Source organism: Pectinophora gossypiella, chromosome 6 (genome assembly GCF_024362695.1).
Source record: "Pectinophora gossypiella chromosome 6, ilPecGoss1.1, whole genome shotgun sequence".
Taxonomy (NCBI): domain Eukaryota; kingdom Metazoa; phylum Arthropoda; class Insecta; order Lepidoptera; family Gelechiidae; genus Pectinophora; species Pectinophora gossypiella.
Window position 1 is genome coordinate 4,636,149 of NC_065409.1, and position 15,444 is coordinate 4,651,592.

The following is a 15,444-nucleotide window of genomic DNA, read 5'->3' on the forward strand; positions in this document are numbered from 1 at the left end:
TGACGCCGAGAATTTCGGCCGATAATCTACAAAGTTTGTCTGACCAACCCACGTTGGTGACCGCTTACTTTCAGAAATGTTTGATATTACTATTAAATCCAGGCCAAGTATCTAGGAATAAAGAGCAAAAATAAATCTAAAAAAATTCTGAATCGGACGGGACTTGAACCCGCAGCTCTTGTCAAGCCGGGACTTCTTCGGGACCGGGGTTCAAGTTCCGTTCGAGTCTGATTTTTTTTTCAATTTAATTTTTCTTTTTGTGAGTTTCCATAAGCACGGGTGAGTGCTATAAAAACAAAAAAAAAACATCTCGGAATAAAATTGAAATTTGGAGTAGAAGTCACATCAGGGGGTCTAAATTGCTATTTGACATTTGTTTGCATAGCGTACTTACTTTTATATGCGCAAATGACAATGTAAATTTTTTGGATGAATTGCTTCAATATGGCCTTTTTAACAACGTCCTTACTAATGGAAGAATTTGAGAAGAGTAAGCTTCAGTATACTTTGTTTAAGTTTGTCTTTAAAGTGTAGCTGTACCTGGATACTTTAAGTCTTAAAATAACTAAATCCATTTACTCAAAGAGCCAACAGGCTTAGCAAATCGTTTTAAATTCAAGGCGCTCGAACAACAAATTCTCATCACATTTCACTTAAAAACATTAAGTCCTTTATCGCGGTATCAGCCCTCATGAATATGGAATGTGCTCACTTCATAATTCACATCATCCATCAAGAGACTCTTACGGCGAATTACACTCCCACACTCAAAGCATTATATGCTTTCAGATCTTTCAGGTACATTTAAGTTCGCTTTGTTCTTTTCGTATTCCTTTTGTACATAGACTAACGATGTGTGGCCAGACAGGACTCTCGAGTAACGCTGTTAGGTTTTACTCGCATAGTTTGTACGAGTATACCTATCTGAAAAAGGTAGATAAACATCTGCTCATAATACAAAGAATAATTATATATTATCGCTAAAAGCGATCTCTTTAAAACCTTTAAAACTGATGTCCGAGAGACGACTGAATAGTTCAACTAACAAATAAATCATCAAATTCAGTATTTCCAGTGCTAAACAGAAGTAAGTACTTACTTAAAAGTTTAATTGCAGATATCTGTTATCGTAATTAGAGTTTCCGGAGTCTCTGTCACAATTTTAGGAAGTTCCTTAACAGACTTGCTGGACTATTCATAAATTAAACTCGATATCAATTACCTTTCTTGTTTTGACCGAAATTAATCTCGCCCAGTTTCAATTCCAATGAATTTTCGTTATCTCGTTCAAACGTGAAGATGAGTGATTTACTTGAATCCCTATTCCTAGTACATGTAGATTGTAAAGATTATTTTCTCATAAGATTCTCACTCTTTCGGCCAGTTCCTCGTCTCAGTACATATTACTTTGGACAACATTTACTGCTCGGCCGGACAAACGGGGAGCGTTGTGAGGATTCTCACCTGGAATTCATTTTAAGACTACTTGCTTGAATATTTATTTTTATATCTGTACTTAAATAAAAATGTGAGTGAGTCCGCAAATATACTAGGTAAGTACCTAATTTGTGACATTTTCATACGGCACTAAATGGATTATCCTGTGTGAAGGTCGTGGACATTTTGATCAACACCATTTTTTTTTCTGTAGTGACATTTCAATAAAAATTGGTACCTATCGGACGAATCTTTGGGCCCATGGTTATATTTTTAATTCAAAAATAGCGTTTTAAATAATATTTTTTCATAAAGGTCACGGTAAAAATAAAACCATTTTTAACATCCACGAGTAATCGTGATCAAATTTTTATTGCGGCATTTTTCCTTATCACGAAAGTTATTTCATAATTATTTTATAAATAATATTTTCTGCTAAAGTTCTATTTTTAACTTCTATCCAGTTTTGTTTCTGCTCTAGTAGTTTTATGTAATTAAAATGAAATCAAATTTAGGTTCCATTAAAGCAATTAAAACAAATGTTTCCCGACTACCTACGCTAATGAGTCAAGCCAAGGATAATGGTAATAGAGACTTTGAAATGAATGACATCAACTTAGTACATACGTAATTTAATTTGTACTTATAGTAAATAATTAGATTTCCACAGCGGGATTATCTTACCTTTTAAATTTCTCATCTTGATAGCGAGTCTCGTCATTCGTTGCGGTCACAAGGGCATCATTTTATAAACTTCCTAATTTTTCGGATTATAACACTAAGCACCTAAAAGTTAATATCGTTCTAAACTCGTTAACGTTATTCATTATGACCTATCTCATTAAACTTGAAGACTAATCTCGCTAGCATTGCTAATTATCATTTACTACGTTGAACTTGGAGTTTCTGCACAGTTATTTCACTGAGGTTTTCACTACTTTTACTGTCGCTGATTATTAGAGGAGCACTCGCTTTTGCGGCAAGTGGCAAGAGAGAGTGCAACGGAAAACAAGGTTGTGTGCGGCGGCAGCGCGGGAAAACGTGTCAAGGTTATACTGGCGGGTGGAATCGCGCCACCAGCGGCTCACAGCCCTCACATCACCACACACACTCAACAGTAAATTACAGGCAATTTAACCGTAACTTTTTTTTTTAAATCCAAACACTAAATAAAACTAACACAACACTCAATTAGTCTGTACGTTATAACGCGGAGCGCGATAAAGCTGTCAGTGCTACGTTCCGTCCGAGCTCTTTCATTTTTGACGCTCGATTTTCAAATTTTTGACATCTCGATCGTGAGGTGGCTCGCGCCGCGATGCAACATCCCTCCTGCGGAGTCCCAGCGAACTGGGCCCGACTGCCGGCAGAGGCCGCTGGCTGCAAAATTGGCGCAATTTTAGCGCATGCGCGGTGCATTTGCGAACCGGCAGGGCCCGATCTGACCCGAAGCCTTGATAGAAAAATCGAGGACATAACGTGACGTCAGTCAAACGCTCGCACAAATATGGGTTAATCGGACGAAACAAAAACAACTCGTAAACTTAATAACTCGTAACCTGGATGGAAATCTACAGCCGTAACCTGCAGCCGAGTGTACTTGAGACCTAGTGACTATAGGGCTGTGCTTAGCATTTACTGGAAAGGTACAAATTATTGTTTTCCCCCTCTCCGTCCACCGTTATCGTTCTCTCTGGCTGCTTCCATTATTCTTAAGGAAAAAAATACAAATCTCTTTTCTTAATCCCAGCGGACGCGGCGAAACATTGTTTTGAATATTCGACCATTGTAGGCTCTTCGCAGCTGAATTACTTTTTCTCGTACGAATTTTCAAGGTGGAGCAATTGTTTTTATAAATGGCGCTCTTGGGGAGATATATTTCTATGAATATTTATTTGCATCATTGTTACCCTAAAAGACTTCATAGGTCATCGTGAGAGCATATAATAATAATATCTATTAGTGCACTCCATGTCAAAATTGTAGGTAGTATTTCACTTCATCAATTTACTTACATTTTTGTACTAGTACAATTCGGTCAATTTAAATATAATAATATAAGTAAAGTACATAATTATTATGCCTGTATAAATACTTATTCGAGTAGAAAATAAGTTATTAAAAATATTTTCTAATGGTAATATAATAACTTGTTTTGTTTATACCTAATAGGTACTATTGGATGCGGATTATTTCGGATTTTCAGACGCTGAACCACGACAGATTAATGCAGTCGACATAATACTGCGTCTGACCGCGCTCTAGGCTTTCCTACCTTTGTATCCATGGTACGAGTATGTTTATGGAATTTATGGAAGCTTTGTTAGAGAATAAGTTATTTACGTATTACTGCACCAAGACCACGTTCTATCCCAAAATTCGACTTTCAAAATGAAATCAAAATACCAAAATTTTAAAAACATTTCCTAGTAAAATTGCGTTTTTAATATTGTTCGGGAGTATAAAGCGCAGAAAGTTTCATTTCAGTCTGTGCAATCCGCATTGCGCCTCGAGATTCGAGATGAACTTAAACTGCATCACAGACGTCCTCAGACGTCGGACGTTTTCGTCCATTCTTCTGCCAATTTTTTTTATTTGCTTTCGCTTCAATGTAGAGTTATCGCGTCGGAATCGAATGAATATTAAAAGAGGTACCTAATAGCGTCTCAACTTTTCTCCGGATAAGTAGTTATGAAGAGAGACCATTTTATCCAAACTTGTTTAGTAAGTAACTGTAGAGTAATTGAGATTTAATATGAATGTACCAAGTACTCTTTCCTTGAACAATTTGTTTGACGCAATGAAACAGATATCTACTTATCTACTTTGAAACTATTGTTCAACCAAGCTTGGATGTAATAAGACCTCTTTCCCCTCTGATAGATAAAGCTCTGAGCTACATTCTAATATAACTGATGGCCTTCAACGCTCAACAATTGCCCGGCCAAATAGTGATTGCCATCTGGATTAACTTTTTTGTTTGTTAGTTTTCACGTCTACAATTAAGAATGTATTAACAGGTGTTAGTGACATCGTATCGAATACTGAGGGAGATGATTCAGACCATGATTTTAAGTTTAACAAGTGGAATTTTGCTTCGCAAAATTTATGATTTTTGTTGAGTTTTTTATAATTATTTTCAATTCTATACTTTTGCGATGGAAAATGATTGATATTAACTCAGGTTAATATCAGCTCATAATTGTCACTAACATCCTGTATAGGTAAGTCGGATAAATATACGTTTTATTTATCTTTCTATGCACGATTTGGGGCTAAAAGAAAAACCTAGTACGTATATTTATCATCCCAAGTATGTCGTAGACGCCATTGTTTCTATCAAGAGGGTAATATATTAGTGGGAGGGGGTGGGTCGACTACAGAACAACATTATTAAATATGAAAAACAAAGGGAAAATATAACAACGAATGTAATCTCCTTCTTCTTCAAGGCGTAATATAGAAGGCTATTAATAATATAATTACCTGCTAAGGTAAGCGTTTAATAAGTTGCGGTAACATAGGGCGCGTTTTCATAGAACCGGAGTAGAGAAAAACAGTTATGTGATTCTATAAAAGCAAGTTCAGAGCTTTCCTCATGATCTAGACTGTAACGAATGCATTAATAAAAAATAGAATGGTAATTAACTCTTCGCCCCGCACCAATTCATGTCAGGCGCCGACCTTTCCCCCTCTCAGTCTTACTATAAGCGGTAATTACACTGCCCAATCCACCTAGACCGATGCATCAAGGTCACGTCGAGATTGGGAAAATCGACTAGCTCATGGTTACCATGGTTACGCTTCACCAATTTGTTATTTGCCTACACGATCCTGACCGCCACTCTTTGTGGCTTCATCCGGGCAGGATGGATTGTTTACGGCATCAGCGCCTTAAAGATTCATTAACGGCCTCCGTCCAGTGATTGAACGCTACGCTCAGGATCCGAAGGTCCGGTAGGGATACTTTTTTTAACAAATAACACTTTGTCCCCAGTTTGGTCAGGACTTGCAGGCAGAAACCACCTGATTGGGCGAAAAATATGATGATTCCGTACTTCGGATGGCACGTTAAGCTGTTGTAAGTACGTAGTCATTAAATGAATCATATCAGGGGCTTACCTATGTCAGCGTGCGAGAGAGCAAAAGAACATCTTGTCTCTCGCTGTGATAGATCAAGTCCGTCTATTTCCGCGTTCTACACCCGTCGCTTCGGCTCAATAGGAGCACACCTTTAAGCAGGTTGACTTGACGCTGCAACCCAGTTCGGTACGAAGTTAGCAGTTATCTTAATCTTACGTTGTAATCTAGTTTAGCCGGATACAGCTAAACATGACCTCGTTGACACGACTCCGATATTACAGTAGATACCGCGACTGGTTTCACAATCTGCTGGTGAATATGGTAAATACAACGTTCACTTCCTAGTACTGGGCTGACCAGAACAGCAAGATGCAGATATACCAGATACAAGTGCCACAATGAATACCGACTTTAACATGATAATAATTAAGATTATTTTTTAATATAGAGTTCAAACAAGCAGGATCGCCTGTTGGGAAGCGATTACCGTCGCCCATAAACACCATCAACACCAGTTTTTTTTTTATCGTGACTTATTGTAGATTTGCCGCAAATAGCATTTACTACTTGGCCGGATAAACAAAGAGCGCTGAAGGCTCTCACCCGGTACAACATAACAGGCCTGAGGGTGCCCAGTTGGCCGCGAACCTCGGCTCAGGGCGTCGTCTAAGAGGAAAAATATTTGAAAGAATTAATCGACCCTAGTGGGAAGTCGTCGACCACGCCGACGGGGCCGGTATCGGAGTCCTCGCAACACCAGAGGTGTCACAACACAAGTGCGTTTTCGGCCTTTCAGATAGGAGTACGCTCTTTTCTTTAAGGTTTTATAATGATGATAATAATTTTCTTCGTCAACTCAATAGGAAACAGCTTTTTTTGACGTGATTTATTGTAGATTTGCCGCAAATGGCCACTACACACTATCTACCTAACTACTTGGCCGGACAAATGGGGTGTGCTGAGGGCTCTCACCTGGTACAAAATTTAAGACAATAAGCTTAAGACAATGGCTTAGGGCATCGTCTTTGATATCAGGGTTCTGAAGTAGGAAATAGAATATACATTATAGAAATCATGGTAGAATTATAGTTCAACCATTAGCTAAGCTGTGCTTTAACCACCATAGGAAAAGGTTAGTGATGATGAAAAGGTACGTACAATAAGTGAGTTGACGGCCGTAATCCGTATTGGTTTAGTAATATTATTTACAGTCGTAAGTTAATGCCTGCTGTGAATGCTAAACCTAGTTGTTTCAATCGACCACTAGATAACCATCTTCTCATACTTCCCACTTTTCATTTTTGTCACAAAATGGTGTAACTAAAGATACTTTTTGACGTCAGCTTTACAAACCAACCCAGTGGGTGTGATAAAATTAATTTACCCCATATTTTCACTGGCAGTATTATAAATAAACCTAATATGGTAACTTGAGTTATAGGAGGAGAACAGTGAGAGACGTTCGTCGTTCTAATCATTATGTATTCATCATTTTAAAGAGCTGTAAACTGTAGGAAATAGTTTGGCTACATGTCCAAATACCTCACCAAATCGTAATGGAGTGTGGTGCAGTATACTCCATGATGCACCGCTTGATTGAGGAGATGCGGGTGACCAGCAGTGGGCAAATATGGCCTGAAAGAGAGATCTGCATTATTGTAGGTATACTTGATGACGAGTTCGTAACGGTTCCTTATTTTGTTGCATAAAATTTTATGTTATATATTTACAATTCCTAATAATCATTACGCATAAAAGGCATTAGGCATAACTATTTACACATAGTATAATAAAGCATAAACACTTTAAGCATAAATTCATACCTATTTAAATAAACATGTCACTACTAAAACAAGATACTGATACTATCCTCAAGGGTAGGCTCAATATTTCCTTTTAAAACTGCTAAAATTATGTTTTTAAAAGAATAAATATGTGCATAAATCGATTTATTCGTAGATACCCAGTGTAGCGCTTCACCTTAACCACTAGCGTTACTTTTGAACTCTTCAATGTAATCTTAAGTTGTCAATCTGACGAGGTCTACCGCTGGCTATTACTCTTCGTTAATCTCAACATCAGCTTATCTCTCGTGTGGATCTGTTTGCTTGACTCATTGACAAATAGTCGCGACACTATCATTAATCTGGTCTGGGTTACTTGTAGGCTAGAACTCTCGATGAAATCATAGGCGATTTCAACTGAGAGTAATTTAGGCGTAGACAGACATTCACTTATTTGCCTATACTAGCGACTTAACCCAACTTCGTTTGGGTAATATTGTTTTTACTCTGCGATCTTTTTGTTTTTTAGTGTGATTTTATTGTAGATTTCATTCACAAAGCATTCGCGACTCGAGAAAACACATTAGCAAATTCAATCAGGGTTCTTGGGATTAGCCAGGAAATATAGAGAAAGTACCTACTAAGTGTGTATTGAAATTTTAACTTCTAAACAAAAGTATTTGGGACTTACTAAGTAGTAAAAGTGCCCGCTATATTCATTTGAACTTGAAACACCGTTTTAAAGTAGGTAATGCATCCCATCAAACGTAATTACGTGGGTAGCTGAAATAACTAACTATTAGGTCATCATCACTAATTTAAAAGCCACGCTCTTGTAGGTGTGACATTATCCATGCTACTTTTTTAGGGGAAAATAGGGCAGTGGTTCCCTCTTACCTTCCGCCCCGCAGTACTCTGTCCGACGCGAGTGGGATCTGTCCTCCGCCTATGAATAGTACTGACAGTTACTGCTGCCCTCTGTCAGGTTCCAAGTTAAAGTCCCTGTGATTTACCTCTTCCGATGGCTGCCGTCTCCGCCCTGCCCGTCAAGGAACAACCAGGGAAACAACAACAACTGGGGAAGTACCTGTAGTGGTTAAAAAAACTGCATAAGATACATTTTAGAATCTTTTCATTCTTAATTTAAAATAGGAAATATCTACAGAAGCGTGAACACATGTAGGAATTAAAAAAAAAACCTAAGACTGATCACATGAAATATGTTACAATCCATACAGTTTCTACAATAGCGATGGTTCTGATAATGATAAGTGATCGCGTGACTAGCGTCGGCTTACCACCACTAAATATTACACCAACACCCATACATTACTTGGGATAGGTTTATGCCACGCCCACATATCGCACAAATCCCTGGGTTACCCCAATAAATAAGAGATTAGCTGACAACAGTGCCCTGGACGCTATAATTAAATTTTATTGACCGTAAGTAAAATCGATGGCTTTATAAGTGTTTTGGAGAACATTGATCTTTCACGTGTGGACCACCAACCATCTGGTTAACACACCGTAGTACCTACATACTTACCGCCTTAGTGTCAAAACCTTTTTTTTTTAAATTGCATTCTGTTGTGACTTTCTTAAACATTAATTTTAATGTGCGTAAAAATTGAGGCTACAAATTTTTACCTAGGTTGAAATTAGCGGGTCTTGTAATTACCTACATTTGAATGTGTTTATTTAAAATGGCGCTTACGACGTTTTCACTATAAACTGACGATACGTATGTGAATCAGGGAATGAAATCCCGATATCGCGGGATCCCGATCTCGCGAGATCTCGTTTAATTTTACGGGATCAATCCCGAAACATAATATGACGAGATCCCATTCGAGATAGACGGGACTGGGCGAATCTCCTTGAGTTACACTTTTTGTTTTGATCATGCTGATTTCCAAAGAAAACTTAATTATTTACTTAGTAATAATAAACAATAAAGGTTTTAGTTTCCTTTCAAAAAATATCTTGTTTTAATTAACTCACTATCACAAACAAGTAGTTTTCGTCGTTTTTAGCCATCCTAACTTTATTTTCTTTTTATGAACTAGGCGATATCTCGAACGCGGGATTGATAATTCCAATCATCCGGGATCTCGAATTTGCGATCTCGAAGCGGGATTGTATTCCCTAATATAATTAAACGCACGCCCGTAATCCTTTATAAGCTTACAGCCACTTTTGATGCGAAACATTAAGATGGATATGATGAACCGCATATTCTGATAGGCGAAATGAAAAAAAAGGCAGCAAAAACCTGGTGATCAACCCATAAGTAGGTACTTAATAGTCCGTGTATCGAGATAGTTTCTCTTCCGAAGTGTACGTTATTCGTTTACGTTACATATACGCTAGGTATATTATATGTATATTTGTTTATATAAAGTTACAACAATTAAACTTCATCATGTAAAATACCTAGTACCTATCCGAGAATAGCCGTAATAGCGAAAACTAATTTAGATGTATTTGCTAATAATTTCCAACAAGCGTTTAAACCAATTCGAATTGTTTGAAGGTTATTTATAGCTGGCTTAGCAATTATGAAGTTTAGCCAGAAATTAAATTTACGGTTCTAAAGTATACTAAACGAGGCTTATTAATCTCAATATAAAATACGCAGGGTAATTCTATAACAAAGATAGAATAAGGAGGTAAGTACTTTGTTATTACGGAATACTTAGTAACAATTTCTTGGTACGGTTTAGTGGGTTTACAGAGCACGACAACGACAACTGACGATTGATATTGATATGAATGCAGAGTGGGATTGAACTTCATTGAAGTATGCATGGCATTCCTTTAAAAAAACGACACCAGGCGACGACGTTGTCGACACCATCGTCGCTGGTTTCTAAGCGCCCCTAGAGCTTCAAAGCTTCCGGTATTCAACGGAGTTTTTGTATAATTTCTAGACACTTTGCCTACAAAAGAAGATCCTGTTTTAATTAGCGCTAGAAGAAAACGAAGTTTTCTAAACGGACTTGGGTCTGAGTGTTTATGTATTAACCAGCAGTGATACAACATGACATGTTTGGTATAAACAGGGTTTTAGTAACATCGTACCAAAAGCTTTGAGGGAAGATTGGGCTCATGATTCCGAGTAGATATCAACTGGAATTTTCCGTCGCAAAAGTAAAGAATTTAAAATACCTATTAAGAAAAAAAACATGAATTTTGCGACGGAAAACTCCACTTGATATTAACTTAGGTTAGAATCAGGGTCTGAAACATTCCCCTCAGATTCGTTACGATGCTATGTGACTAACATCCTGTATAGGAATTGAGGGATAGGCTTGCAGTAGTGGGATAATATAGGCTGTTTGTGATGACGTAACTAAAATTAATGACGTATGTTTGATGGGATGCGATTTGCCTACTTTGCCTATTCTTAGTATATGCTCGGTATAAAAAGTTACGAGGAGCTCGGTGGCGCAGCGGTAAACGCGCTCGGTCTGCGATTGTTGAAGTTAAGCAACTTTCGCAAAGGCCGGTCATAGGATGGGTGACCATAAAAAAAAAGTTTTCATGTCGAGCTCCTCCGTGCTTCGGAAGGCACGTTAAGCCGTTGGTCCCGGCTGCATTAGCAGTCGTTAATAACCATCAATCCGCACTGGGCCCGCGTGATGGTTTAAGGCCCGTTCCGGATGGATAGGGATCCATCCTTAGGGAAGGCCCGTGCCCCAGCAGTGGGGACGTTAATGGGCTGATGATGATGATAAAAAGTTACACCAACACCACGTTTATTTGTAAGGCCCCTAGTGTTTTGAAGATAGAATATGTAAGGTTATCAGTTCGACGGGAAAATCTAATAATACGACCTTGTAGGAGACTTCAAACTCAAACTCTGTGGTAACCTACGTTGTATGCTTTATGCTACAACATAACATAATCTCATGACTATATCCCAATTGGGGTATTCAGTAAGATAAACTAAGTGTATAATAAGATATATGAGTCTTGTCTATACATACATAAAACTGACGCCTATTTCCCACCGAGGTAAGCAGAGACTATAGAATTCCATTTGCTTCGATCCTTACACACTTCTCTTGCTTCCTCCACATTCATCAATCGCTTCATACACGCACGCCGGTTCAGAGTAGATCGTATTAAATCTTTTCTAAGGACATCTCCAATTTGGTCAATGATTGAATGAATGATTGATTGATTGATTTGATTGAATGATGATTTGGTCAGTCATGTCTATAAAAGTCTTAAAACTGCACTTAAGATATTTTTTTTGTTTTGTACTATACTCTTTTATAAATCTGTACCTACCTATACCTACACTACCGATGCACACTAATGTCACTATATACGATAAGATAATTAGCTGTATATATCTCATGAGCCCAGTCAAGTATGTAATACATTCCAACTCGGGTGTCCCACCCGGGACAGAAATCCGAACCAATAAGCATAGTTCCAATCCAAGATTCCTAAACTAACAATTTGTGAGGAATCCGTTGGGTGGACCAGACCACTACGCGCTAGAACCCGAAGCATTCCAAAAGCGGCAAGCGCAAAAATTCACTAATGAGCACCTAAGCTTAGATATCTTAAATATGGGGATAAATAAAAATAAACTACATCTCTGAATCCGTGATAGCTCTGTTCGGAGAATGCGTGACTAAGTATGACAGGTTCGAATCCTGGCTCAGGCTCCAGACCACTGAAATCGCCTTTGTAAGCATAAATTCATGTTTGAATCGTAGATAATTGATATTACATGGCTTTCAAGTCTTTTACCCGATTAATGGCAATAGGCTCGCCCCCTAACACATTACGAGTAACATAACTGAAGAGGAATAGGTGTACACACTATACACCTCTGCCTACCCCTTCGGGAATACAGGCGTGATGCTATGTTGTTGTTATGACAAGACACAGCAGGATTTGTTTTCGATGTATGTTAAAAAAATCGAATCTCTCCATGCTACTTTTTAGGGAAAATAGGGCAGTGGTTTCTCTCTTGCCTTCTGCCCCAAAGCAAGGGGTTGTGGGTTCCTAAATTTTATAATGAAAGAAAGAAAGAAAGAAAAAATATTTATTCGACATACTTATTGTTTTAACATAATGTGTGGTCTTCTTCTTCAGGTACCTCTCCAACTAGCCCACGACATAATATTACAACATTTAAAGGAAGCGAACCAAATCCGTTACCTACTTAAAAAAACTAACATCAAAATTCAATTAATCTTATAGTATTTATTAAGACCCAACGAACTGAGATTAATCCCCATAACATCGATAAGTTTTATTGTTTACCATCTAATAAGTTGACGCATGGTAATCGTATTAATGCGACCTTTGGTCAGATCTTGTAGGATACTAGATCAGAGGTTCTCAAACTTTTAAGACAACAGCATAATATAGCATCATGCCTGTATCCCCAAAAGGGGTAGGCAGAGGTTTGTAGTATGTACATGTACACCCACTCCTCGGCAGCTGTGTTTAACCCTTTCACGGACAGAGACCCATGGGTCATTGATGGTTCATAATAGGTAGTATGACACCTTGGAATCGGAATGTCCGTAGACGTTTTGTCCTTGAAAGTGTTAAGTACCATGTAATACGGGCGAGCGTATTCCCATTAAACGGGCACAAATTCTGGAAACCACGTGGTATCAGTTATCTTGTCTTCTTTTTTTACCTATATCATTAAAGTATTACATTGTTAGGTAAACCACTGATACCGTTAAACCACAATACATTTTGTCTCGGTACCAGTCTTTTCAGTTCGTTCTTCGCGGTCCTGTGCGTACTCCGGCCAGTCCTTACGGCAAGCGTCCAAGTCCTCGCGTCGTCTCTTTCGAGGTCTACCACGACGCCTGTGCCCGCCATGTGGCACCATATAAATATCAATATCCATATAGATATAGAAAGAAAGAAAGAAAATATTTATTTTCATATTGGACGCCACATTTACAAACTTACATTACAGAAATAAAAAAAAATAGAAAAAAAAACAAAGACAAAAAGACAAATAATACAGACATTAAATACACAATGGAGGCGCCCAAAATAAAAAAAGGATCTCCCTCAGCATAATGCCATGACACGTGCTTAGCACGGGCCGCGGCGCTGGTATTATGGGAGACCTATCGAACGTGAGCCACGGACACACCAAACTCAATTACGTACCTACTTATACGTATATAATAAAGAAAACATACTATGATACTTACATAGATTATAATGCATTACTTATACTTGATATTATAGATATATATTCCTATCAAAAATATATATAAAAAGATATCAATTATCTATGATCCAAATATGAATTCTGACTTAGTCGAATATCTATCGAATGCCTTTTATTTTAAGGAACGCCATATCAAATGATTACTTACAAATCAAGGTGAACTTTTCTTTTTCAAATAATATAGGGCTGTTTGTCCAAAATCTTACTTGATGGTAATGGTAAATGACGATGTGGTCTAGGGTGGATCATTCACTGTAGCCTTGAACGCTCTCAGATTATAACAGGTTGGAAGAACAGATGACGACAGACAGTTCCAGTCCTTTGCTGTTCGAAACAAAAGGAAGAGGCAAAACGTTAAGAACTGACCAAAATGTTAAGTTAACAACCACGATTTGATATTAACTTCTTCTATCGTGTGGGTTGTAAGGTGGATGACCAACCTCATCAACCCTGGTCTCAGGGTTATTATTGAGCCGCCAAAGGCCCGTGACGTGACTCAAGTAACGACTACGTACTTACATCAATAAAATCAGTAACCGGGACCAACGGCTTACGTGGCTTCCGAAGCACGGATCATCTTACTTCTGGACAAACAGGTGATCAGCCTGCAATGTCTTAACCAAACTGTGGATCACAAAGTGATTTGTGCCCACCGGGATTCGAACCCGGGACCCCGGATCGAGAGCAGAATGCTCAACTGCTGGTCCATGGAGGCCGTTGACAGCCAAAACCAAATAATGTCTTGAAACCCTGGTGACACTTTGAAAATCGCTGCTCTAGATATCGATTAAACTGGTTGCTTTAAGAAGATCCGAAGCTTAGGTGACATTAGGCTGACAGGTAGTGTGACGTGACAAAAGTGGATTAAATTAACTGTGCCTAATTTGGTTACTTCGATATGATCCTCGCGTCACGACCGATAAATAGTGTATGGTCTATCGTAAATATAATTATTATAATATTTTACTTTTTCATCATCATTGGCCACAACATCTATCGTAGATGATTCTTGAAGCACTTGTGAGTCTACGGGTTCCCGCAGCGCCGCCGATGGCTATAGAGCCCTATAGCAGCGCGGCATTTCTTGCCACATCTACCGCAAACAAAACGCGACTCCTCAGGAGGTGGTAAAGCACAACGAAGACTTTTTTGTTTCAGGTTTTCCAGCCAGTCATCGTCATGTGTCATCGTCATGTATTTGTCTTGTCTAATCTTGTAGAATCAAAAGTCGTTGTAAGTGGTTAACTATTTACTAAGCTTTGATTACCTCAAGTTTATGTACGTATGTACCTAAGTTTTCTTTTTCCTGGTTCAACAAGTTTCTATAACCTCAAATGTCGTCATTCATGGCAAAATCCTTGACTTTCTTTTATACTGTTCAAACTAATTGGTAATAAGGAATCTTACCGTAAAAACAACTCTGAGTTTTCATAATGTACATGGTTAGACCAGTCGCGTCTCTGGGCATATTACCACATTTTATCGGCAATATCCGTGGAAGGCTTTGCCCTAATCGCCACGCAACCAGGTTAACAATCAGAGGGTCGGGCTTTACGCGCCATTAACGTCATTACTGCCTTTAAAGGATATTAGCTGAGTTGTACAGTGAGACAACCTAATATGAGACTTTGTTTTCTCATATTAAAGCTTCATCACACACTGAAGCACAATCGAAGATCGTACGAAAACTCGGCGGCAAATTTCTAGAAAAATGTGAAGGTATGCCTATAAACTCGTACATTAAAATATTATATTCTCGCCCAAGCTGTCTCCTATGTTGCATCTACAATAAGTTACCAAAGGATCTGAAGGATGTACCTACTGATGCGAGTTTCATTGGTAAATTAAAAGTACTACTCACACAAAAAGCTTACTATAGCGTTAAGGAGTTCATTGATTAATGAATAGTGA

At 38.3% G+C, this 15,444-nt stretch overlaps 1 protein-coding gene across 1 annotated transcript in view; it reads right to left on the bottom strand.

Annotated features, from left to right (window-relative positions):
* The window catches only part of LOC126367459 (uncharacterized), a 117,465-nt gene extending 114,689 nt beyond the window's left edge, over positions 1–2,776 (bottom strand). The window contains exon 1 of the mRNA XM_050010971.1: positions 2,122–2,776. Within this exon, the coding sequence (XP_049866928.1) occupies positions 2,122–2,158 (37 nt within the window). The 5' untranslated portion in view covers positions 2,159–2,776. The remainder of the gene's footprint in view (positions 1–2,121) is intronic.
* Between the last annotated feature and the right edge of the window lie 12,668 nt (positions 2,777–15,444).